At 45.0% G+C, this 24,198-nt stretch overlaps 2 protein-coding genes across 6 annotated transcripts in view; one reads left to right on the top strand and one right to left on the bottom strand.

Annotated features, from left to right (window-relative positions):
- The first annotated feature begins 17 nt into the window (after positions 1-17).
- zmp:0000001048 (retinol dehydrogenase 8) lies at positions 18-4,980 on the top strand. 4 transcript variants are annotated; one of them, XM_017454364.3, is made up of 8 exons: positions 18-124; positions 381-419; positions 845-965; positions 1,124-1,285; positions 1,481-1,660; positions 3,337-3,430; positions 3,594-3,777; positions 4,064-4,980. In XM_017454364.3, the coding sequence occupies exons 3-8, from the start codon at positions 869-871 to the stop codon at positions 4,277-4,279; spliced, it is 933 nt and encodes a 310-aa protein (XP_017309853.1). In that variant the 5' UTR covers positions 18-124; positions 381-419; positions 845-868; the 3' UTR covers positions 4,280-4,980. The 4 variants fall into 4 exon arrangements, with proteins under 4 accessions (XP_017309853.1, XP_017309850.1, XP_047006542.1 ...); XM_017454361.3 differs by having other exon boundaries at positions 22-124; positions 783-965; XM_047150586.2 differs by lacking the exon at positions 18-124 and having other exon boundaries at positions 172-419.
- notch3 (notch receptor 3) overlaps positions 4,981-24,198 on the bottom strand; it is a 37,040-nt gene continuing 17,822 nt past the window's right edge. For both annotated transcript variants that reach the window (XM_053675442.1, XM_017454356.3), the window contains exons 9-33: positions 23,268-23,381; positions 21,542-21,655; positions 18,627-18,860; positions 18,145-18,255; positions 17,841-18,033; positions 17,477-17,622; positions 16,787-17,014; positions 16,555-16,707; positions 15,972-16,200; positions 14,934-15,135; positions 14,685-14,841; positions 14,397-14,581; positions 14,046-14,178; positions 13,712-13,966; positions 13,514-13,626; positions 12,909-13,429; positions 12,116-12,442; positions 11,873-12,024; positions 11,530-11,755; positions 11,356-11,446; positions 10,217-10,385; positions 9,729-10,033; positions 9,298-9,445; positions 9,033-9,130; positions 4,981-8,917 (exon numbers count right to left, since the gene is read on the bottom strand). In XM_053675442.1, coding sequence (XP_053531417.1) covers positions 7,478-8,917; positions 9,033-9,130; positions 9,298-9,445; positions 9,729-10,033; positions 10,217-10,385; positions 11,356-11,446; positions 11,530-11,755; positions 11,873-12,024; positions 12,116-12,442; positions 12,909-13,429; positions 13,514-13,626; positions 13,712-13,966; positions 14,046-14,178; positions 14,397-14,581; positions 14,685-14,841; positions 14,934-15,135; positions 15,972-16,200; positions 16,555-16,707; positions 16,787-17,014; positions 17,477-17,622; positions 17,841-18,033; positions 18,145-18,255; positions 18,627-18,860; positions 21,542-21,655; positions 23,268-23,381 — 6,044 coding nt within the window. In that variant the 3' untranslated portion in view covers positions 4,981-7,477. The remainder of the gene's footprint in view (positions 8,918-9,032; positions 9,131-9,297; positions 9,446-9,728; positions 10,034-10,216; positions 10,386-11,355; positions 11,447-11,529; positions 11,756-11,872; positions 12,025-12,115; positions 12,443-12,908; positions 13,430-13,513; positions 13,627-13,711; positions 13,967-14,045; positions 14,179-14,396; positions 14,582-14,684; positions 14,842-14,933; positions 15,136-15,971; positions 16,201-16,554; positions 16,708-16,786; positions 17,015-17,476; positions 17,623-17,840; positions 18,034-18,144; positions 18,256-18,626; positions 18,861-21,541; positions 21,656-23,267; positions 23,382-24,198) is intronic.

Genomic DNA, 24,198 nt, shown 5'->3' with positions numbered 1-24,198 from the left:
AGAGTGTCATTTCCCAGAATGCTTTGAGCTACGGCACGAAGTCCAAGGCCGCCATGTTTTAGACACGGTTGCCAGTTTGAGAGGTTTTACAACCTTTCCGCCTAGTCGCAGGATGTTTGTGTTGGTATGTACACGTTGTAATTATGAATCGTTTTTATTTTATAGGAATTTCGCAAAGTTTCGGAGATTTTATGTGTTTAATTAAACTGGTTAAAATCTTGCATTTCGATTAAAGATTTAAACATGACCTGGCAACCGTAGATATCTGATCAGTGTGTTGACCTGCTGAACGAAAGTGGAGTAATGGAAAAAATAATGCTATAATAAATAATAAATATGTTACAGAGTACATTTTTTTTATTGGTAAACCTCTTTCAAAGGCATTAAAGAAAGTGACACAGGCAGGAAAATCCAGACTGGTAAGAAACTTTCTAACAGGAAAGTCTTTAATATCCTTTAATGGGTCTTTTTCTGACTTTATTGCATGTAAATAAAAAATGTAATTTTTTTTAAAAACCTGTCATGGCTATTTATTTAAGCATATTAATATTCCATATAAGCATATTATTTTAGCATATTTACATTTTAATTATTATTTTTAAAAAAATATAAAATAATGTTATTATAGGTCAAATGAATTGTCCAAAACTAGGTCATACTGTATTCTGTAGTAATTTAGAGTCGTTCCAGTGTAATGCAGCTTCTCCAGACATTTAAAAGAAGATTAAGATTAAGCACAAATCTGGAGTAATCCTGAGTCCCTGCTGGTCCTCACTGTGCAGTGAGTTTAGAGTATAGAGGTGAAAGCGGAGGAAGCTGTAGCACTGCACTGTGTCTGAGACAGGAAGTGGTCACTGAATGAGGCATCATGGCAACTCGAAGAGTTTTGGTGACAGGATGTTCCTCTGGGATTGGACTGGCTGTGGCTGTGCGTCTCGCCAAGGATGAATTGCAAAGGTTTAAAGGTATGGTCTGTCTGGTCTGGCCTGGTCTATCTGTCTGTTTGGTCTGTCATTTATTTATGTAGCTGCAAGCCTGTATAAAACATGTTGGTTAGTTCATACTCTGTCTTGAGTGTACTGAGCTCATATACGGAACGACTTTTCTTTCTTTTTCGAGTCAGTCGTGGCCACGATGAGGGATGTGGAGAAGAGAGCAGCACTGGAGACAGCAGCAGGAGAGACGCTGGGCAGATCGCTGGAAATCCATCAGTTGGATGTCTGCTGTGAGGACTCCATCCGAGAGTGTGTGAACAGCCTGCCTGGCAGACGCCTCGACATATTGGGTGAATAAGGATATATTTGTCCCTTAAAACTTAACAGAACTAATAAGTCTTTCAGGTGCCATGTTAACAAAAGGAAATCATACACCCTCATCTCACAGGCTTCAGTACATAACTGTATCTGCTTATACTTTCTGCTGTCTTGGACTCGTGAACACTCGTCTGTTGACACTGATGATGGTCTTATTGTTTACTCAGTGAGTAATGCTGGCATGGGGATGATCGGGCCGCTGGAGTGCCAGAGCGTAAAGTGCATGCAGGACGTCTTTAACACTAATTTCTTCGGCTTGGTACGCCTGGTGAAGGAGGTGTTGCCCGACATGAAGAGACGACAGAGTGGACATATTGTGGTGATGAGCAGTGTGATGGGCATTCAGGGTATGAACAACTTGTTACTTGTCCTGCTCAGCTAATTCTAAAATAAACTAAGGTTTGTTTGACCAGGGCAATGCTAAACTCTGAGGTTATGAGCCCCATCTTGATTGTAATAAAGGAACCTAATTCAATATACAATCCTGTGAAAAAATAAGTACACCCCATGTAAAATGGTTGGCCTTTTGCCATATTTGGACAAGCAAACATTTGAACCTTCAAATGTTGAAGTTGGACATTTCAACAGGATAATGATCCTAAGCACACTAGCAAATTCACCAAGGAACGGGGCAAAAAGAAGAAACGGAGGGTTATGGAATGGCCTAGCCAAAGCCCGGATTTAAATCCCATTGAAATTTTGTAGGGGGATTTGAAACGGGGAGTATGTGCAAGAAAACCCTCAAAACATCTTGCAACTGAAAGAATACTGCATGGTCAAAAATTCCAGTAATCCGATGTCTGAGACTGTTGGACAATTATGCAAAACGCCTACAAGAAGTTATTTCTGCTAAAGGGGGCAATACTAGCTTCTGATCCCAAACGTATACTTACTTTTCCCACAGAAGAATATCACATCTATTGATATTTCTGTTGAATAAATGACTGAAAAAGCTCATTTTCCTTGTGGTTTTGTTCAAGTATATCAACTTTATTAATAGGCACCACTTCAAAGATGATCAAATGGGATTTTCCAAATATGTCAAAAAAGCCAACAATTTCCATAGGGTGTACATATTTGTTCACATAGCTGCATGTGTCTAGGCACTGGTCTTCAGATGGTCATATTTAGACATTTGCGCAGAATTGTATATAGTAGACTTTTCTGAAATGAAATATGTTTCACTTTCATCTTTTTATTGGGTCGTTTAAACATTTCGAAACGCTGTCCCCTGTCATCTACACAGAGTTTGTAAGCGCTCTTCTTTGTTTTGATGACGGCGTGATGGAGCGGGAGCATCGCAGGCATTCTGGCCGCTGTTTTCTGTGTGCGAGGAAATGACACGTACAGTGGATGTAAAAAGTCTACACACCCCTGTTAGAATGGCAGGTTTTTGGGATGTGAAAAAAAAAATGACCCTAATATAAATAATGTCAGAACCTTTTCTACCTTTATTGTGAAATTGCAACATACAGTAAGTATATTAAGTGACAAACACCCAGAAATGTTTTGGGGGGGGGGGAAGTCAACAACAAAAAACTTCCAATACCCAGTTTGCATAAGTGTGCACAGCCTTTTATAATTGGGAATGCGGCAACGTTCAGAATCAACCAAATCACATTCAAACTCACGTTAAATTTCACACTAAAGGTGAAAAAGGTTCTGACATGCTGTTTTAACGGGGGTGTGTAAACCTTTGATGTCCGCTGTAGCTAGCAGGGTTTGGGCTGACCTTAGGCAGACTGATTGTTTTTACTGTTGCGTTTGTTAAACTGATTTCTTACCCAGCATTATCTTTGCAGGAAGACGCCAAGGCAAGGTTAGAATGTAGTCTAAATATCTAAATAATCTTGGTAAAATATAGTTAGTTTTTTTTTTTTTTAAATAAGAAGTGTCAGAGTCACTGGCAGAAAAGCTCAAGTGATTATATTTGGTTGTTTTCCAGAATTCATCCATAAGGACCTCTGACTAGTTTTCCCTGCTGAGCACCTGTTGAGTACACCTAAATTTTGTTTGCTTGCAGGACTACTCTTCAATGATGTCTATGCTGCTTCGAAATTTGCCGTAGAGGGCTTGTGTGAGAGTCTCGCTGTGCAAGCTATGACGTTTAACATTAAGTGAGTTACAGTAAACACTAGTGAACCCCCTTCCCACACGAGGAACCGATCACTCTGAGATGACCTCGAACCGAATGAATAGATCATTTCCGTAATTCACATCGAGTTTTATTCCATGTTCTGCTCAGTATATCCCCCACTGATCCCACCACATCGTCTGCAGGATGACTTTGGTGGAGCCGGGGCCGGTGTTGACAGAGTTTGAGAGGAAGGTCTACGAGGACGCACAAAACATGGACCTGTCCGGTACAGACGATGAGACGGCCAGAATTTTCCGTGAGATTTACCTTCCTTACTCAGGAAAGGTGTTTTCATCACTCGGCCAGAGGCCCGAGGAGGTGGCAGAGGTGAAGAAATCCTCCATAAGATGTTTGAATTGTTGTTTTTTTTTGCCAACGATTAATTCGTGTCATAAAGCAAATTAAATTAACCACTCAAGTTCAAAATATTTATCAGTTCGCACACAGGGAGTGTTATCCATGGTCAAACGTGTACAAAGCAGGTACTTAGCATTAATTTCTTTTCTTTTTTAAATAAATTGTAATGAAGTGTTACAACAGCTGCAATCCAGACTATGCATTAAAAAACAAAACAACAACAACAACAACAACACCCACCTCTGTTCTATTGCAGCAAATATTAGAGCTGATTGTATCAAAGGATCCTCCGTTTCGTCACCAGACCAATCGTCTGTACACGCCCATGACCGCCATGAAGCACGCAGACCCTACAGGACGCCTGCCTCTAGACGCCTTCTACAGGATCATCTTCCAGCACGACCGTCTGTTTAACGCCAGCCTCGGCTTCATGCGCTTCTTACAGAAGAGGATGACAAAGTCTAAAGTGTGAAAGGAGCGAAACATCATCCCAGCCACGACTTTTGAATGAATATAGAAGTTAGGTCTAACTAGATGGCCACGCATGTGTGGGACTGTACAGATTTAATGATGCTTTTAAATCACGAATGAGACGTAATAAAACCTCTGGAGGCATGCTGTTATAGGAAAATAATCAGTGATGAGGTGTTGTGATGTGGCCCATTGCGAAAGTCGATTATTTTCCTATAACAGCATGCTCCAAAGTGTTTTATTCTTCTCATAGCGCAGCAATTTACCAACTATTAAGTTCATGAGCCGGAACAAACAAAAACACTGTAAGTGCAGAAGTGGGCGGGGCCGGTCAGAATTCCTTCGGGAATGGACGGAAACGAGACGCCTCCCGTGTACTCCTACACCCTCAAGGATGGTGAGGTATGCAAATCTTGGAATTTTTTTTTTTTTTTTAATGACATGATGATGGTGACTGTCAACTAATGTAAAAGTTGTTATTTAGTTTTATGTGTAAAATAATGGCATTGACTAATAATCAAATGACTTTTGTGTTACAGTGAAAGCATGAGGATCGCAGATTTAAGTGATTATGTTAAAAAACTTTCATTGTTGATTTATTTCTTTTATTCACTTTAATTACGCATGCTACAAGCAGTGAAATTTCAGAAGTGTAGAAGTGTGCTCACATGAACGCACACAATAAAGGACACGTGACAGAAATGTAGTTCCCTACTGTTTTATTAGAAGTAACTTATTTTACAACTTTATGCCTGTAGAAAGAAACAATGTGAAAAAGTGTTTATATACAATGATTTTTTTTTTTTTTTTTTTAAAAACAACTACTTTTAAACAAGTATAGGAATTAATAATAAAACACAGAAAAAATATCTATGGCTGTTCTAGTAATGCGAGACCAATATATAATCAGTCACATTCTCGGTTTCAAAAAAAAAAAAAAAAAAGGAAAAAAAAAAAAAAAAAAGCTAATAGACGGTACATTTACTTTTTGTCTTTTTTTTTTTTTTTAGTACATAATCATTTTTTTTTTTTTTTAGAAACATTAGACTTCTCTTACACAAATAAACCTAAACGAGATAATCGTATGTACAAAAGAAAATGCTGGAATTTTAAAAATGTCCAGAGCGCTGAGGAAGACTGAAACCTATTGGATAAAAAACAAACAAACAAACAAACAAACAAACAAAAAAAACCAAACAGAACATTTAAAAAAAGATTAGCACTTTTGTAGAAACAAAACAAACAAAAACAATCTCTGAGGTCCCAATAGATTTAACAAACATATTCCCAAACCGTCAAACACACTCTTCACTCAGTGTGTCTTACAAGTGAATCCTGCTTTTTAATGGAAGGACGAATGCAAATGTAATTTCCTACAGTTTTTTTTTTGTCTTTTTTAAATATAAAACAGGCATCCAGATTTGGCTTAGAAAACATGGAAGAATGTCTCATCTGAACTACTACAGCCATATGCTGTGGGAACAGAAACGGATCTTACACTCGGGATGGGATTTTTTTTTTTTTCCAGAGAAATAAGCGCCTGTACCTGCATCTGACAGCAGGGGGCAGCACTACATAGCAGCGTTCACTCCACTGGTGCGTTCAGGCCACGCAAGTCAGACGCCATCCTCCAGGCCGGTTGGGTGGAGGCTGCTAGAGATGCAGACTACACTGCATGCTATATAACACCTCCCTGAGGAGTGACAGAGCGCTAGCAACCCAGTAGCCACCTCTTCGGACCTTCACACACCCCTGACACACACACACACACACATACACACATACACAAGAGCGCAGAGTTCAGATGACCAACACGACAAGTTGGACTTGAATATGAGCGGACCACATAAAAACAAACCAATATGACCAAAAAAGAAAAGAAAAAAAGAAAAGGACCAGGGGTCAGAAGATAACTGAGAAAGTTCTTCTGGTCGAGTTGGAATTGTGTGAAATGAAGGGCTCTGGTTGGCAGTGATATAAAGGTGTCACTGTGAAGCGACAGGAAGCAGCAGCCTATAAAAACACAGCTTATCACGTCATAATGATGTCCCAAAGGTAACCAAGGTTATAACGTACAGAATAAAATAAAATAAAAAAAACATTAAAAACATCATATAAATTTATACAACCCCAAAGAAAAAAAAAAAAAACAACAACAACCCCCACACAGACTAAAAGGGCAGACAGGGAGTTTATAAGTGACCTCGGAACGAAAGCAAAAGGAAGGGAAGGGAATGAGAAACTGGGCCCTTTGTGGGCTCGTCTCTATCAAAAATTAACACTTGAACGCTGGCGTATTTTACTATAAGCGATAAAATATCCCCAACAGCAGCTATCAAATTTAAACCTTACACGCTCGGCCTTAGAAGTGCTTCAGAAATGCCTTTCGACATTATTGCCCCACATAGATAAGATAGATAGATAGATAGATAGATAGATAGAATTTACTCCTACGGAATGTATCGGTTCACTGTAGGTCAGTTCATCAAATTAAAATATATCACTAACTTAAACAATTTAAACACGGCTAGGTAATCTGTGACGCCAGTTTAGTGGAGTAACACTGGCCTAAATAAATAATACCACGTAAAAAGAGGTGACGTGTCCAGCTCGTTCCGTCTGTAACTCAAAATATAACAGGTGACTTTGTGGCAGACGCGAGGAAAAATAGACGAAAGAAATGAATCAACAAGGCGTGTAACAGCTATGAGGAGCGGAGACAGACAGAGCGAGTGGACACCCACAAGGCAGTTTCAGAGGAATGCGTTGAGACAATAAATAAAAAAATTTAAAAAAAGAAAGAAAGAAAGAAAGAAAGAAAGGATTTTCCTTCAACTTTTCTTTTAATCTACTTTTTAAAAAGTTTGTTAGTGTCAGGAAAAGCGTCCCCAAGTCTTTGAAATGAAAGACGTGGTTTTTCTTCTTCATATACTTTTTAATAATAAAAAAAACACTCACACACACACATACACACATACATACAAGTCCATCTGTGACAGAACGTCTTACTTCATTAAATTGTCTTTTGTTTTTAAGACAACACAATTTTCCCTTTACTCGTTTCCTCTGCAGACGACACCCGGCAGACTGTCCAATCGACAAACACCCAGTCAATCCTCAATCCAATTAAAATCTTGGAAACGGCTGACGTATTTAAAAAAAAAAGAAAAAAAAAGAGAGACACTCCTGGAAGTTCTGCTCACGCGAACACCTGCATCTTTCCACTGGATTCGGATGCGTGAGGGATTTGGGTGTGGGAAGAGGCAGGGGCGGAGACTGCCGGACTTGGGGTGGAGTCAGACCAATCGGAAACACAGTGAGGGGAGGGGCTAGACCATGGCTCTGGAGACTCGGGGGACGGGGTCAGGTAGGGGTGCTCGCTGGGTACGTGTAGGTAATGCTTGGGCGTGGCGTCGATGGCGGAGGTGTAGCTACGTTGGGAAGGAGGAGTGGGGTAATCCTCCAAACCTGCACTGGTGGTGCTGCTACTGGCCTGCACTGGGGGAGCCTGGGAGACCTGTGGAGGAGCAGCCTGGCTCTGTGGGACTGCTTTTGTTTGTGGTGGCTGCTGCTGTGGCTGCTGGGATTGCGCCTGACTCTGCTGCGGTTGCTGGTAGAAGGGTTGAGGAGGCTGCGGGGTCGGGGGCGTCGAGGCACCCAAGCTCGCCAGGGCCTGCTGGTTGGTAAGGCTGTGAGCGTGGAGCTGCTGTTGTTGCTGCTGTTCGGCGATGGAAGGCAGCTTGACAGGGCTGATGGTGGGCGTACTGGAGACTGGCGTAGGCTGCAACATGGGCGGCTGCTGGGTGTTACGAAAAACCTGCTGCTGGTGCATGAGTACAGCGGCAGGCTGCATAGCGCCGGGTGTTCCTGGGTGCACCATGTTCACCATAGGCTGGGTACACTGTGGGGTCTGTGGCGCACGGCTGTGCCAGTCGAACGGCACGCTCACGGGGCTCACCAGGCCCATGCCCAGGTTCATCTGGCCTGGGTTGAGGGCGTAGGTGTGGGTGGCTTGACTCAGCTCGTTCAAGCCGGCTAAGGAAACCGTGAAAGGACCACCAGCATCCATCATACCACTGTGCACCATTGGAGTACTGGGCATCGAGTGGAAGATCCCCGGAGAGGGCATAGCAGCTGGAGACGCTGGGTTAGTGACATAGCCGGCGTTACTGGCGCCACCACGTGGCGAGTCCAGCGAGTCCACAGGCGACAGCGTCACTGAACTGTCCAGCAGTGCACTCTGCATGTCCAGTGTCAGCTTCTTGTTCCGTGCCTTCGCGGCATCCTTCAGACTGCTCCCGTGCTGTCCGCCTATTCCTTTGGCGCCTGGCCGGCGGTTCTTCTTGCCCTGCGGCGTGTTTTTCAGACTAGGCAGGAAGCTGCCCGGTGGACACATGAGTGGCGAGAGCGCATGGCCGCCTGTTAGGTGGTGTCCTGCGCCGGCGTGGCTCTGCGGGCTGCGCACGGTGTTGTACTCATCCAACAGCTGCACGATGTCGTGGTGCATGCGCTCCTGAGCGATGTCGCGAGGCAGCCGGTCCATGTGGTCTGTAATCTCACGGTTGGCGAAATGGGCCAACAGCACCTTCACTGCCTCACAGCTGCCCTCCCTCGCAGCCAAGAAGAGTGGCGTCTCCTCCTGAAGAACAAATGTAAGTCACAGTCGAGTAAATAAACACAAACATCATGTGCGGGAACGGAAAAGAAAAAAAAACAAACTAATTGCTGCTGAACGGATCAGCGGACTTCTCTACCTTAAGGTCTTGCATGTCTTTATTGGCTCCGTTCTTCAACAAGGCGATGGTGGCTTCAACATTATTCACAGCTGCAGCCCAGTGCAGTGCAGATTTACCTAGATGAGGACACAAACGTGAACATCCTACACATGCTGATGCTGTAAAACACACCTTAACATACCTTTACATTACTGTATTGAATATGCAATGCATAAAAGAATGACAGTATTGCAAATGAGGGGGAAAAAAAGGGACAGACATGTAAGAGTGTAAGTGCACATACCGATCTCGTCAACAGCGTTAACATCAGCGTGGCAGGTGATGAGCTCCTCCACCATGCCCTCCACCGCCAACCGAGCAGCCAGGATAAGAGCTGTGGAGCCGTCGTACATGCGTGCGTCCAAATCTGTCGCCCGTGTCCTGATCAGAATCTGAGAAGAAAAGGGGAGGTGCTTTACGAACACCGTATTTGTCACGTATATGAGACGGGCCTTCTGTAGACTCTAGTGAAGGATCTCATACGTGCACAGATACTGATTTCCTGATTAAACACGGAGCTTTTTAGTTGATGCCTTTACATAAAGATAATCGTGCATTAAAGGTATATTCCGTGTTTTGACGAATCAAAAGTCAGCCCGTCCTTTCCGTGCTTCACCCCTAACCCACATCTAAACACAATACAGAAGGCAACACTTCACTAGCAATCCGCTCTACCTGGAAGACACCCTGAGCATCGGCAGCCACGGCAGCGTGTAGAGGTGTGCGGCCTGTGTTGTCCTGCGCGTTGGCGTCAGCTCCGGCGTCCAGCAGGCGTTTGGCAGCGTCGGCGCGAGCGTAGCGGGCGGCCAAGTGAAGAGCTGTTTCTCCGGTCCGGTCGGTCTGGGCACCCAGTGACGCCCCCTGGTAAATAAGGTCTGATATGATGTTAGCCGAAGACTCCTCAGAGTCATCCTCCTCAGCCACTTCCTGCTCGAGTCCTCCACCGCAGAATGAAGCCAGCATCAGTGGAGTGAATCCATCTACAGAAACACACACACACACACACACACGGGTCAGTTATTTATTTCAGGACATTCATTATTAACATTATCGTTACGTTGAACTCCGTGGAACGTCCACGATACAAGCTACTTCCAGTTATCAGTTACATCATAGCGGCTGCAAACAGTCATTCCCCGATGAACCGTGCATTACTGCCGTACCTGGTCCTCGCACGTTGACGTCCATGCAGTCGCCGTCGAATTCGCCCTGCGGAGGTGTGAGGGCCATGGACGGTGGCATGCGGATGTCTGCGGCCGCCAGGTGGTGCTGCGTCCACTGCCTGCTGTCCACAGCGTCCTCGCTGTCTGACAGAATACTCGGCTCCTCCACCTGTGGCGCGCACACACACACACACACACACGTACACGACCTCATTTTAGGGAAATCTTAGTTCCTGCTTCTCATCAGCAGTTTCATATAGATGTAGTTTCTGCCATCACCTCTGTCTCTGTACGATATAGACAGTATCTGTGTGTCATGTTAGTTTCTTTTTGAAGTGTTATTAATGCTATTAATTGTTCATTCCCAACAATGTTTTCTGTTCCTGGTGTGATTACTTTGAAAATGGAATCCTCACTCAGGATTATATATATATATATATATATATATATATATATATATATATATATATATATATATATATATATATATATATATACACACACACACATATACACATATATATGTATGTATGACTTAATAATATATATATATATATATATATATACATATACATATACATACACACACACACACACACACACACACATATACATATATGTATGTGTGTGTGTGTGTGTATTTTTTAAAATTATTATTATTATTATTAAATCCTTTCAAAGCGGCGCAAATGTGGCTAATAAAACGTTATTTACAATAACGTTTACATATAACTGCTAATATGTAATGTGTTTTTTAGGACGCGTACTTTGTTTATTTTTTATATTCTTAAAAATATGTAATAAATAAATAAAATAAAATAAAATAAAAAGCGAGAATGTGATTAGTTTGCATGCCTTTATTCCGAACCCATTTCCTACTCTCTACCTATCTAAAATGCGTTTAGAAAACACAGGACTTGACAGATTTATGTTACGTCATCTGGATGACATGCAAAACACTGGATCCTAAACATCTGATTCGGGACTTCCTTTTTTTCCCGATGTCTTTAAATGTCTAAATAGAATTATATTTCGAAGAGTACTCACACGAAGGTGTCTGCGTTTGTGATTATTGGGAACACTGTACTACACGTGACAAGGTGTATTTTCTCTCACTGTGGTAGAAAACAAGAACTCACCTTCAGTCTCTTGGCCTCGGGGCAGTCTGCGTCTATCCACTGGTCACTGTGGTCTCCCAGTAAGGACTCTTCCACCGTCTTTGGCATGTGCCTGAACGACAAAGCAGACCGTATTAACCCCTGTCTAATAAATGTTTAATATCAACGCTATTAAGAGTGTAATAAAGCACTCACTTCATGCCCAGAGCGTCCTGTCCCACAGGTTCTCTGCGGTTCTTGTTACTGCTGGTGTCCTTCTTAAGGAAGAAGCCTTCGGGGAACCAGAGCGTGCTGTGTTCACGTTTGCGCCTGGCAATCAGCATTCCCACCACCATGATGACCATCAGGAAGAGCACTGCGACGCCAACCAGAAGCAGCTTTCCCCATTGAGGCACCTCGTTCGAGTCATGTATCTGCTCACCTGAAGGGCAGTTCAGGGATCATGGTTTGACCGTTAAGAACTTGTAACAGTGAATAAATTCACAGCTCGTTAATTTATCGCCATAAAAACAAAACAAAAAATAAAAACAGTACTCACTGCGGACTTCTTTGAGCGGATAAGGGAATTTCCCGAGCATTTCCCGAGCAGAAAGAGCTCCCAGGTAATCTGCTGCACTTTCAGCCGTGGGGAAACAATTATCCGAGTCCTGGGAGCACAGCCGGTTATCGATCTCCAAGTACACGATCGATCTGCACCGAAAAAACCAAACACGTGTCATTAGTGCAAAAGTTGAACAAGAAACAGTGAAAGCGTGTGTGTCTTTTGCGCTAAAGCACTCACCCGATGACCTCGTTATGGGGCTGGAGTTCGCGCTTGAGCCGCGCCTCGCGCCGGGTGTAAGGCTTGATCATCGCATCGCCGTTGTGGTCGAGTCGGAAGCGGAGGGACGTGCGCAGGATGCTGCTGAGCTTCTGCAGGAAAGCCGTGCCCGTGCGGAGCAGCTCGTCGGGCGGCAGGAGCACCACGATCACCAGCACACCTTTTGCCAAATCTTCCGGAACAGTTCTAGCGCAATCCAAACCGTCCCAGCCGCACTCTTCGTTATTACAGCCCTGATCGCAGCGGCCGTCGGCGTAGTGGTCCATGCAGTACGTCTCGTAGATGGGACTGGGGCGAGACACGAGAAAGATTACAAGCCTTTTAGAATCATAGTTTAAAGGGACAGCATTACGGGCGATATCCAAATAAATAAATAAATAAATCCCACGATTTATTTCATGGACATTATTTAAATATCACGTACAATAATATCTCGTCTATTTTTGGAACCATAAATCTTTCCATTCCTAAACTTCCCAAGGATGGAACACATCGGGTCCAAGACATTATTTGTAGGCTGAATTGTTTTTGAGTTATTGAGGTTTGGATTAAACCAACTCCATTGAAGAGACCAGTTAAATAAGCGAATAATTATAATAACTGGATAATAAATAACTTTAATTATGGTGGGTTGCTACGGTCCACGGTTGTAAATAAAAATCCCAGACTCCCCGGCTGTGCTTCACGGCCCGTTGAGAGTCCACAGATCGCCCGCATGTGTGAATGACTGATACAGAGGACTCCAGACTCTTACTTGCAGACTTTCTCCTTGATCCTGCAGTCGAAGTTATCGTACAGGCATTCGGCCGTGTTGCACGTTTCGTCACACTGGCTGTTGTTGAAGACGCGCCAGCAGTGCGGGTCAACGCAGTGTGCCCACGGGTTTACAGCCAGCGAGCAGTCTCCTCCGTCCCAGTGGCAAGCGAACGAGTTGCACTCCTTGTCACAGACGCCGTCGTTGGCCTTGCCGTGGCAGTCGGGCACCGGGCAGACGGGCACCGACATTCGAGACTCCTGCTCACAGCGTTTACCCCGCCAACCTGGCAGACACTGGCAGCTGAAGAAGGGGAAGGAAACCTCCTCTCTGCACACGCCACCGTTCCGACACGGCTTGGACAAGCAGCTCTCGTTAGCACGCTCCTGGCACTGTGTGCCCACGTAGCCTTGTGGGCACGAGCAGCGTGCGCCACGCGGTGTCAGCGTACAGCTACCGCCGTTATAGCAAGATAGCTCGCGGCAGGACATGCTGCGTTCGCAGTTCAATCCGGTGTAGCCCTGAAACGGAGAAACAGCGTTCAAAGATTTATTCGAATAACGACTAGGAAGAGGAAGAGGAAGAGGTCGAGGACGGATGCTCACCAACTGACAGGTGCAACTGTATCCTACCGGAGAGCCGCTGGACACCGAGCACACGCCGCCGTTCTTGCAAGGCTGCAAATCGCACACGCCGAACCTGTTCTGACATCCTTGACCTGCCACATACAAGCACAACCATACTTATTAAAGATTTAACTAACTAACACACCCATCCACAAGACCGATCGCGTCCCGTCTCACCTGTGAATCCGGGCTTGCAGACGCACTGGTAATCATTCGGCAGCTGGATGCAGTCGAGGCTGTTGGCCGGGTTGCAGGGGTTCGAGCGGCACTCGTTGATGTCTCCCTCACATCGCTCTCCGGTGAACCCAGGAGGACAGTTACAGCGGTATCCACCCACCCGGTCTACACAGGTGCCGTTGTTCTGGCACTTCGGGGTGCCACGGGACCATGTAGGCGTGGCACAGTCGTCCTCGTTTATCTCGCACAGGACGCCTGGGTAGAGGATGTAACGTTAGCGTGCGCACTGGAGCGCTAACTGATGCTGACGTGAAACAAGCAGGATTAGACCTACCCCGTGTGCCAGGAGGGCAGGAGCAGATGTAGTGGCCCACCAGGTCGATGCAGGTTCCTCCGTTCTGACACGGGTGAGACCGGCACTCGTTGATCTCCCTCTCGCAGTTCTGTCCATCGTACCCTGGCAAACACTGACATGGGCCAACGTAGCGAGTGAGCGAACAGATAAACCGAATCGACATACCGAATATGAAAAAGATGACAGGTTTAGCAGTGTTAACTCCAACGCACACGTAAAGCTTCATACACCGGGAACGTGCTTTGCTAGCCGAACATCCGAATGAATTGCTAGCGAGCTAGTTAGTGTGGCGCAAACTAGACAGTTAGACCATTTGATCAAGCCACTCACGTCACACGTGTATCCTCCGACGTAGCCCCTGCAGGTGGCACCATTGAGGCAGGGTTTGTCCTCACAGTGGTCTACCTGACTCTCGCAGTAGCTGCCCGTGTAATCAGTCGGACACTTGCAGTAGTGTGTGCTCCCTGCGTTAACACAGTGACCGCCGTGATCGCAAAGCTCGTCCGTCTGAAGACCTGCAGCGCAGAATGCAGAGAAAAAACGGGAATGCAGAGATTAGCAGCGAACGACACGGACACGTCGAAGTAACGGCGACAAGACACGTGCGTTCACTTATACCTCTCTGGAAAGCCGCCACCTCGCAGGAAACTCCCGGGACGTCACAGTAGCGTCCGGACCAGCTTCCCACACAGTCGCAGGTGAACGAGCCATCCTTGGGTCTGCACCGGCCACCGTTCTGGCACGGGTTCGAGCGCCTACACCAGTCCACGGGCATCTGCGCAGCAACCGTCAAAACATCTTTAACAAACGGGTACCGCAAAAAAAAGCTAAATGATCTGTTCTGCAGTAGGATTGCAGTGTGCGTACCTGACACCGGTTGCCGGTGTATCCTTTGGAGCAGGAGCAGCGGAACGTCTTCACGCCATCGTGACACGCTCCTCCGTTGAGGCAGGGCTGCGAGTCGCATTCGTTCACCTCATACTGGCAGTGGTCGCCGGTGAACCCCGAGCGGCATGTGCAGGAGAAGCCGTTGATCTTGTCCACACACGTTCCACCGTTAAAGCAAGAACTGCAGGACACACATGAACCAGAGCAGGTCAGTCACATGTCTTGCCTTCCTTCCTTCCTTCCTTCTTTCCTTCCTTCCTGTATTCATGAGATTTCAAATCTACAGTGGGTAACTTGCGCTTCATGTAAACCAGTGGTTCTCAACCAGGGGGGCGACAAATCTAGCGACTTTTTGGACAAAACTTAGCGACTTTCCAAATGTCGCCAGTACTGTCCTGCAAGCGCGAGGTCTTGCTTTCCCGCTGCACTCTCACCTCTCTCTGTGTCTCTGTTCAGTGAGGGGCCGAGAGCCGGAGAGTTAACGATGTCATGGATAACGAGACGCGCCCTTCGTCCCAATTTACCCTTCGTCCCAATCATGCGTATGCGAATGTTTTTAGAAAGCAAGACGAATGGAATGCAGCATGTTTAACATGTAAAATAGTCCACTTTATTACAGCATAGTTCAAACTAGTTATAGTGTTCAGAAACATTTTTGATCATTCGAGTTCCATACCTGTCCGTTATGTAGTTTTATAAAAGTCATAAAAGTTTTTTTTTTTAAATCATAAAAGTTATGAAAAGTTATATATATATATACATACATATATACACACACACACACACGTATATATATATATATATATATATATATGTATATATATATATATATATATATATATATATATATATATATATATATATATATATATATATATATAAAATAAAAATATAGCATATATGGGGGGGGGGGTGTGCTACATGATAGGGGAGGCTTGTGGGGGCTTTGGTTACAAAAGGTTGAGAACCTCCGATGTAAACTATTAAAAGGCTTATGTTATGTTAAGCTCCTCCCACCTCTCGGTGCATTCGGGTATGTTGGTCTCGCAGTGGAGGCCGGTGAAACCCGGCTTGCAGGCGCAGGTGTAGCTGTTGACATAGTCGGTGCAAGTGCCTCCGTTCTTGCAGGGAGAGCTCTGGCACTCGTTTACCTCGATGGCGCACCGTGGCCCCGTGAAGCCGGGCAGGCAGGTGCAGTAGAAGGTGTTAATGCCGTCCGTGCAGGAGCCTCCGCTGAGACATGGATCTGCGGACGGATGGATGGATGGATGGACAGAAAGAAATCAGCTGCTGCTGTGACCATATTGACTGTCCTGTGGCCTCGTATTCACAGTCTGCTCAACACACCTGTGTACTGTAATGATGAATAATCTCACGCATGCTGAGTGTGCTCCTATTCAAACAGTACTTTTTTTTTATGAATTTCCAGAGCAAAAATGCTTAGTAACTAACAGCAGTGTCTCGAAACCAAATCTGAGCACACTTAAACCTTCCTTGCTTTCCTCCGAAACTCATGACTCAGGTGTGATCAAGCAGCTAAGCTAAGCTAATCTGTGTTAAGAACACTCCCAGAGATACCCTGCAGGTATCGATGACTCACTCGGGAGACAGTCGTTGATGTCGGTTTCGCAGTTAGGTCCCGTGTAGCCGTTGCGGCAGGAGCACACGTATCCTCCGAGCGTGTTGGTACAGGTGCCACGGTTCTTGCATGGGTTAGAGCTGCACTCGTTCACGTCAACGTTACACAGCTGGCCTGTGGAGGCAAGACGCAAATGAGCAAACTTCCTGCGGGAGGGAAACTCTACGACATGATAATTGCTCATCAGACTCACCTTGCCATCCGGGTGGGCAGGTGCACTTGAAGCCCAGGTAGTCGAGGGAGTGAATGCATGCAGCGTTGTTGGCACACGGGTTGGGCTCGCACGGCTCCTCGGCACAAGTGGGTCCGCTGTAGGGTGGCTCGCACCGACAGGTGAAACTCGCCACGCCGTCCACACAGGTTCCGTGATTCAGACAGGGGCTGGACGCACACTCGTTTATGTTTTCCTGACACAGATTACCTATGAAGGATAAGTACAAGGGAGGTTGTTATAAAATTCACATCCACATGCAGTTCGCCGAACTGTCCAGCAGGAGGCGATATAGCACAGCTCTTCAGTGCAGTCACAAGCAGACATTTTAATCCCTCTGCGCTAATAGGATTCACACGGGATCCTAGGGGCCTTTTGTATTCACAAAGCAGGCTGTCTGAGTTCAGAGACTAAGTTTTCTTGGAAAGACTGAACTATTTAATACACTATTACGTCAAAGGAAATACTCCTTCAAAAAAAAATGTTCCAGAATAAACTTCTGCAAGCTTTAAAATGTCATCATGCATGCACAAATAGGGAAAAATAATATCATGTAATAATTGTTTTTTTCTCAATGCAGTCAAATCCAAAATCTAGCTGCCTCGCGAAGAAAACGGGCATTATGATTTCCGTTTCCTGTCGACTTTAATAGACGCACGTTCACGCGCTCACCTCTGAAGCCCTGATGACATTTACAGGTGAAACCGTTGAGCTGGTCAATGCAGGTGCCGGCGTTCTGACACGGGCTGGGCACACAGTCGTTACGATCCAGATCACAGTTCTTTCCTGTCCATCCAGGCTCACAATCACAGCGATACCTGCAGGACACAAGCGACACTTGGAGTCACGTTTACTCTAGCAACATGTTCGCATGAAGTCATTGTTAAATTGTATGAGGCACTGATACAGGGTTTGCAAGGCAATTCTAACAAATCGGCAAATAAATTGAAAACGAACAAGCTGACAAGCAGTACCGAAAAAAAAAGAGAGTAGTAGTATGCAAAGGTAAGTCATATAAATATAGGCTGGGTGGTACCCGTTGGGATCTTCTCTGCAGTTTCCATGCACGCACGGGCTGTTGCTGCACACGTCCACATGAGAGTAGCAGTAAGGCTCATGAAAGCCGGCAGGACAAAGACAGTGGAACCCGTTCTCCTCGTCCACGCAGGTGCCTCCGTTACGACACGGGTTCGACGAGCACTCGTCCACCTCCACGTTACACTTTGGACCTGAAGGGGGGGAAACAGAAAGAGGCCTCATATTTCTCATTTGTGACGAGAGTCGTAACAGAGTAAAAAACCTTTGTAGATTTGTTTCTTTGATGAGAATCGATGGCTTACCAGTGAAGCCAGGTTTGCACACACAGTCGTAACGGTTTATACCGTCCTTGCAGATGCCGTAGTCACATGGGCCGCTGGCGCAGTCATCAAAGTTGATTTCACAATTGGTGCCTGTATGCAAATATTATTATGCAATGATACTGTTTACAAGACAGATAGCTGCAGTAAAAAAAAAAAGACTGATTAGAGCTGATAAGTAAGCGATAACACCCACGGAACTGTCCCGAGTAGGAGAGGGTGAAAGACACTATGACTATGACATGCCGTGTTATTTTCAGATATAGGGACACTGGCAGGTGCCAGCTTTCTAAAACCACGGGCTGAGGATTTTAAAAACACGGTGTTTGCTTACTCAAAACCGAATATTTTATTCAAGGTTGTCTACAGGTAAAACGCATGACTTTTTCAATGCTGTCTCCTAGCCAATCAGAAATCAGAATGTATTTTCCATATACACTTCAGCTTTAAGTGCTTTCCCCTACCTGAGGTCCCGTGCTGGCACTGGCAGATGTATTTGTTGACCAGGTCCACGCACTTGCCGCCGTTTTGACAGGGGTTACTATGGCACTCATTGAGTTGGTTCTCACACCGGTAGCCCGTGTAGCCTGGCACGCAGTTACAGGTGTAGCTGGCGATGCCGTCTATGCAGGTGCCGTGGTGGCACGGGTCGGGCTGGCAGTTATCGATGTTGCTTTCACAGAGTCTACCCTCGAACCCTGGAGAGACATTTTGAGCAGTCAGTCTACAGAGCACGGACATGCTAGTTAAAACGAACAGCTAGCTAGCTTAGTTAAAGGCATTAATCCATTTAGTCGAATAAATGATAACAGCGTTCTGTATTACTGCATTTAAATAGCTCATCGTACAATTATATTAGCTACTTTTATAGCCTTATAGTTAATGTTGCTAGCCAGTTAGATGTTTTTTTTTTAATACAGACAAATGCCTATAAGTATAATTTTTATTAACATCAGTCTGTATTAATGTATTTAACTAGCTAACTAGTTCATACATTTATTTGAGCTACGTTGTTTTAGCTACCATATTTTAGACGTGCTAGCTACCATTAAAAAAAAAAATCGAATCATGCTAGGTCCATTTTTTTCTAGCTAGCTTGCACAATGCCATCTTATTTTCCTTGTCAGCTTTCAAGACAGCACAGATCTACCAAAAAGAAAAAGTCGGTGAAATATTCTGTCACCAGTTATGAAAACCGACGATAATATTCAGTAATTATACATTATAAATTATAATTACTGTATATTATCATCAGTTTTCATTACTGCATTTAACTAGCTAACTAGCTTGTCACTGATTCATTTGGCTACAATTATATTACCTACTATCGCTATACGCTAGGTAATGTTGCAAGCTAGCTAGCTAGTTTATTCAGTTAAATCCTGCTAAGTCCATTTGTTTTGCTAGCTAGCTTACATAACGTCATTTTATTGTCCTTGCTAGCTATCAAGAAACGGCTAGAATCTAAACAGATTTTTCTTTTCTTAGCACAGGAAGTTAAAAGACACAAACATGCATTCATTTAGCCAAGCTGGCTAAAATATACTGTCACGTACTGTATATTTCAGGAATATCTTGCCAACCGAAACAAGAGACTGGGGAAACACTGCAGAGCATTCAGTTGCTCGCTAATAAAAATGGCTAACGTATGATATGTCCGTCTTTGAGGTAGCCTATCAGATTTGCACTCCAGCCGTTTCTGGCTGTTTCAGGGCTTTGTGGCTGTGCGTCAGGGTGGATTTCCTCTGAGATCTGTGGTGACTGGCTGAGGCGACTCAGACGTGACCTCATCTCCAGCGTTTCTATGGGACTAGATGTCTTAGGCTCTGGTCTCCCCTTTTTCTTGCTGTAGTACTGCGTTTTCATGCACTGCCTCAGCGATTCAGTGGTTGCTATTCACAGTTTGGTCTACAGTGTGAAGACTTCCTTTCTTTCACTCGCCCCTTTACTTCTTTCCCAGATTCTTTTTTTTTTTTTTTAACTCCAAAAACTTCCAATCTTTTTCCTCATTCTCTGTATCCCCCGCCCCCCTGCCTTTTTTCTCTCTCTCTGCAAAGTTCCTTTCTACTTTCCCCCGTTTCCTTTTTTCTTTCTCTCTAACTCTGTCTGGTGAAAGGTCCTACAGTGCGGCGCCCGGGTTCCTGTGGTTTCCATGCCAACAGGTTGTCAGGCAGCGGCAAGAGCAAGGAGCCAAGGGTGAGAGACAGAGCGACAGAATGAGAGAGAGAGAGAGCGCGAGGCTTTCACAGGCTTCACAGAACTGCTTTTGTACCGAAGAGCACAACGACAATACCTCGCACCCCTGCAAAACGGGACGGCCCAGAACAGGAACACGAGCCAGCAGAATACCAAGCAGCTGCTACGCTTAGACAACATACATACGGTTTAATTTATAATGTGTTCGAATTAATATATAAGAATATATAAAATGTGTTTACAGGTGAACATCTAAAACAGTGTTGTGGTGATGTAATAACAAAGTAATTCAACGAGTTAACGAAAAAAAATGATGCTTTTGCGGTTTAATTAAATAAAAATATTTCGTTTTCCGACTGAACAAACATTAGCAGTAGTATTACACTGCATTTAAGTCGTAAATTAAAACTGTCGCTTCCTTGCGCAATATTATAAGTATATTTAGGCTCTTAGCCTACAACCTATATGACTTCCTTTTCAGTATGCTCACTATGTAAGGTACAACGCAGTGGATATACATATTGGCCTACTACACATAAATCGTTTTTACGTAATTAACCAAGTTGAAAATATTTATGCATAATTTAAACAAACTATGTGAAAATTACAGCATTATATAGTGACCATGCGTTTATTTGCACATCCTTTTCTACATCAAGCTACAAGTTCAGCTGGTTTGAACAGTTTAAGAATCCTGTGTTTAGACAGATTTACGTGACCAAAGGTAAAATATCTGACTAGATCTCATCCACGGAAATTGGTTCGGACATCCCTGTACTGGACAAATTCCCACATGACCTCATTGAGGATATGGTGTATGTAGGAAATCCAGACCCCACATTCCTTCAGACGGTCCTGAGCGTTTGGGCCGTGCCATACGGCACTGTGTCGCTATGTTATTGTAGGGTGCAGATGAACAGATGTCGAGGTGAAGGCCGTGTGTAACCCCCCATCCTCAGCAGCTGCTGGCCCTGAGTGACCCTGTGATCCCAGGGTGCAGCGGGGGGATGAGCGGGATTAAGAGCCTGCTGTCGGTCCGATCATGGGTGCATAATGTCTGACCTTGAGATCAGACTCAATATCATTGCCAGCCACAGGTGCATGGAACCAATATCAACACTGATATTCTCAAGTATATGTCCACGCTCAGCACACAGACACACACACACACACACACACTTACCTTCAGCACAGCGGCACTCGTAACCGTTGGGCCTGTCGATGCACTTGGCTCCGTTCTGGCAAGGTGTGCTGGCACACTCGTCAATGTCGATCTGGCACATGGTGCCAGTGAAGCCTGGGACAGGCAAACACAGAGGTCAGAGGTCACAGTGAGGCAGAGGAGGACAAGTGTACACGCTACGCTCGGCTACAGAGGGCAGAGGTGCCTGGCCTAGGTCTCGACTGCTTGGACAATGCGTAAATCACAGGCTGTGGCTCTGAAATGTTTTGTAGTTAACAAAGTGTGGGTTTGGTTAAGAGTCTGGACAAGTAGCTGTCCAAAACCGAGATGTGAATTTCCCCATCTTTAGGGGGTCAAATTTACAATCCCAAACTCTCAAAATCCTTCACACGGGAACTGAAGAACACAGTTCAGAATTTCATTTTGTTTTCAATATGCAGATAACAGTAAACAGATAGTAGGGCAAAGTGCAGGATGGTCAATACAATTTTTTTTTTTTAAACAAAGACAGTAGATATGCTCTAAATGCAGGACACATCTATTTCACTAAACCACGTCTGAAAAGTAAAGGAACTCTCTCTAATTATTAGTGTTTTCCCAGCAATTTTTAGCTAAGTTTCTACATCTGGTTTCAGAGCATCAAATAAAACAAGGACAATGTCAGTTTCATTCTAGTAATTATTTTCTTGTTATTTAATTCACGATATGCCCTTTCTATTTCGCCCCATACTTTACAGAAAACGTTTTTGTTCCGCTATAACCTTTACACAGATTCTGGTACTGATCCAGATGCCTAGACAAATCTCGATTGCCTGGAGACGACACACACGGTGCTGTTTTTACGATGTTAGCACAAGACAGGACACCAAATCCACCTGCTTTTGTTCTCTTTCTGCTCTCACATCAAAAGTAACTCAATTTAAATAGGTGGAATTTATGCACAGCCATATACTAATAAAGATGCCAGCTAGAACACTGTTTGCAGTGGGCTCATAGTGTTGCAGTAATCACTTTGCTGTTCCTAAGAATGGTGTGGCTATGGATATGCACTGAGCTTTAATCACTTGGTGGCATTCATAGGCTGGGAAAACATGCGTGGGGTGAGTAAGTGCAACCTATAGGCTGGGGCCCCATGGAAATGTCCATTTTTGCATCTGCAGAATGCACCCGTGTTGATTAACAGTGTTTTGATGGGATCTGTGCTGATGCTTAGGGCAGGAGGTTAGAAAAAAGGGAGGGTGCGGGTTGGGTCACTAAAATTGTTTTCTTCATGCGCCAGAAACACCCCCCCACCCCACCCCCCCTCCACGTCCTAACCCAGTACTCACACAAACTCCACCGACTCAATAGCTAGATGGGGGGTGCAACGGGGGGGTTGTCTGCCCCAGATGTAAATTGCGGACCTGGAAAAGAATCTCATTAGCAGGACTGCTGTTCCCCCTCTTATCCTCTAAAAAACCATAGAGAGAGAGAGAGAGAGAGAGAGAGAGGAGGAGAGACTGCCATCCCCTTCTTCTGTCCTATAGATGAGTGGGGGCAGAGGAGGGAGGAGGGGGGCACAATGGTGCCTTTGTTCCGGCACGCAGTCCTGCTGCCCCTGAAGGCCTCGCTCTTATGAGTAATTACGCAGAGCACCATCAGGCCGGCTCAAGACGCTCCATCAGTCTAATATTAATCGACTTATACATTCCACAAGTGGCACTTTGGGAAAAGGGTGTGCTCTTACCTGGCTGGCATTTGCAGGTGAAACCGTTGACCAGGTCTCTGCAGATGCCGTCGTTTACGCAGGGATTGCTCTCGCACTCGTCTATATCTACCTCGCAGTGTGTTCCAGCGTAGCCTGACCAAAACAGAGACAGAAAAACCTCATTACCCACACCGCCATAATTTCTGGGTTTTTAAACAACATCCACATCCAGACCCTCAGGAGCCTTCTGACCACCCCATCTCATGATTATTCTGGCCTTCTCCTACACTTAAAATGAGGTTTTAAGGGTTATGAGTGATGGCTGTACACAAAGTACAAAGCTTCTCTAGTGAACCGACCCACTTTACAACGTCTATGACCTGCATAGGCCTCCATAAAGATTATGGACTGTGGAAGCTGAAGCAGGTCATAAGCGGTGCGAAGAGGTTCGGAAGGCATGTCACCTGGTTATCATCATCATGCCGTTAGCCATTAGCCGTGTTGTCTTTTACAAACATGGACGACGGAGAACCCAGTAGCCAGAGCACAGAATCAGAACCAGCTGACGATGAGGACGCAGGAGAGCAAGAGGTGTCTGTGGAAATGAAAGGAGTTTTTTTTTTTTTTTTGGGAGAGTGGGTAGGAGGTGGGGGTTGGGGGAAAAAGCGATGGGAAAAAGTTTGCTCTCTCTCTGTGTGCACGAGGGGCACGGAGAGTAGCACAGAGAAGCCCTATTGTTGCCGTTCATTCCCACCACTCCACTGCTCATTATCATGCAGCACACTCTCCTCCCCCGCTCGACTCCACTAGCCCTATAGACCTCACACTCCCAGCCCTCATTTGTATATTCCTAAAGACCACAGGATGAACGTAATGGCTGGGCATGGGACTTTAAGAGTGTGTGGGTCTGCAGTCGTGTGTGTTGGAAGCAAGAGTGTCAGTCTGTTATCCCATGATTTTTACATGCCGT

Source organism: Ictalurus punctatus, chromosome 24, assembly GCF_001660625.3.
Source record: "Ictalurus punctatus breed USDA103 chromosome 24, Coco_2.0, whole genome shotgun sequence".
Lineage (NCBI taxonomy): Eukaryota > Metazoa > Chordata > Actinopteri > Siluriformes > Ictaluridae > Ictalurus > Ictalurus punctatus.
The sequence above is the reverse complement of the archived record's forward strand: the minus strand, read 5'-3'. Positions and strand labels throughout refer to the sequence as shown.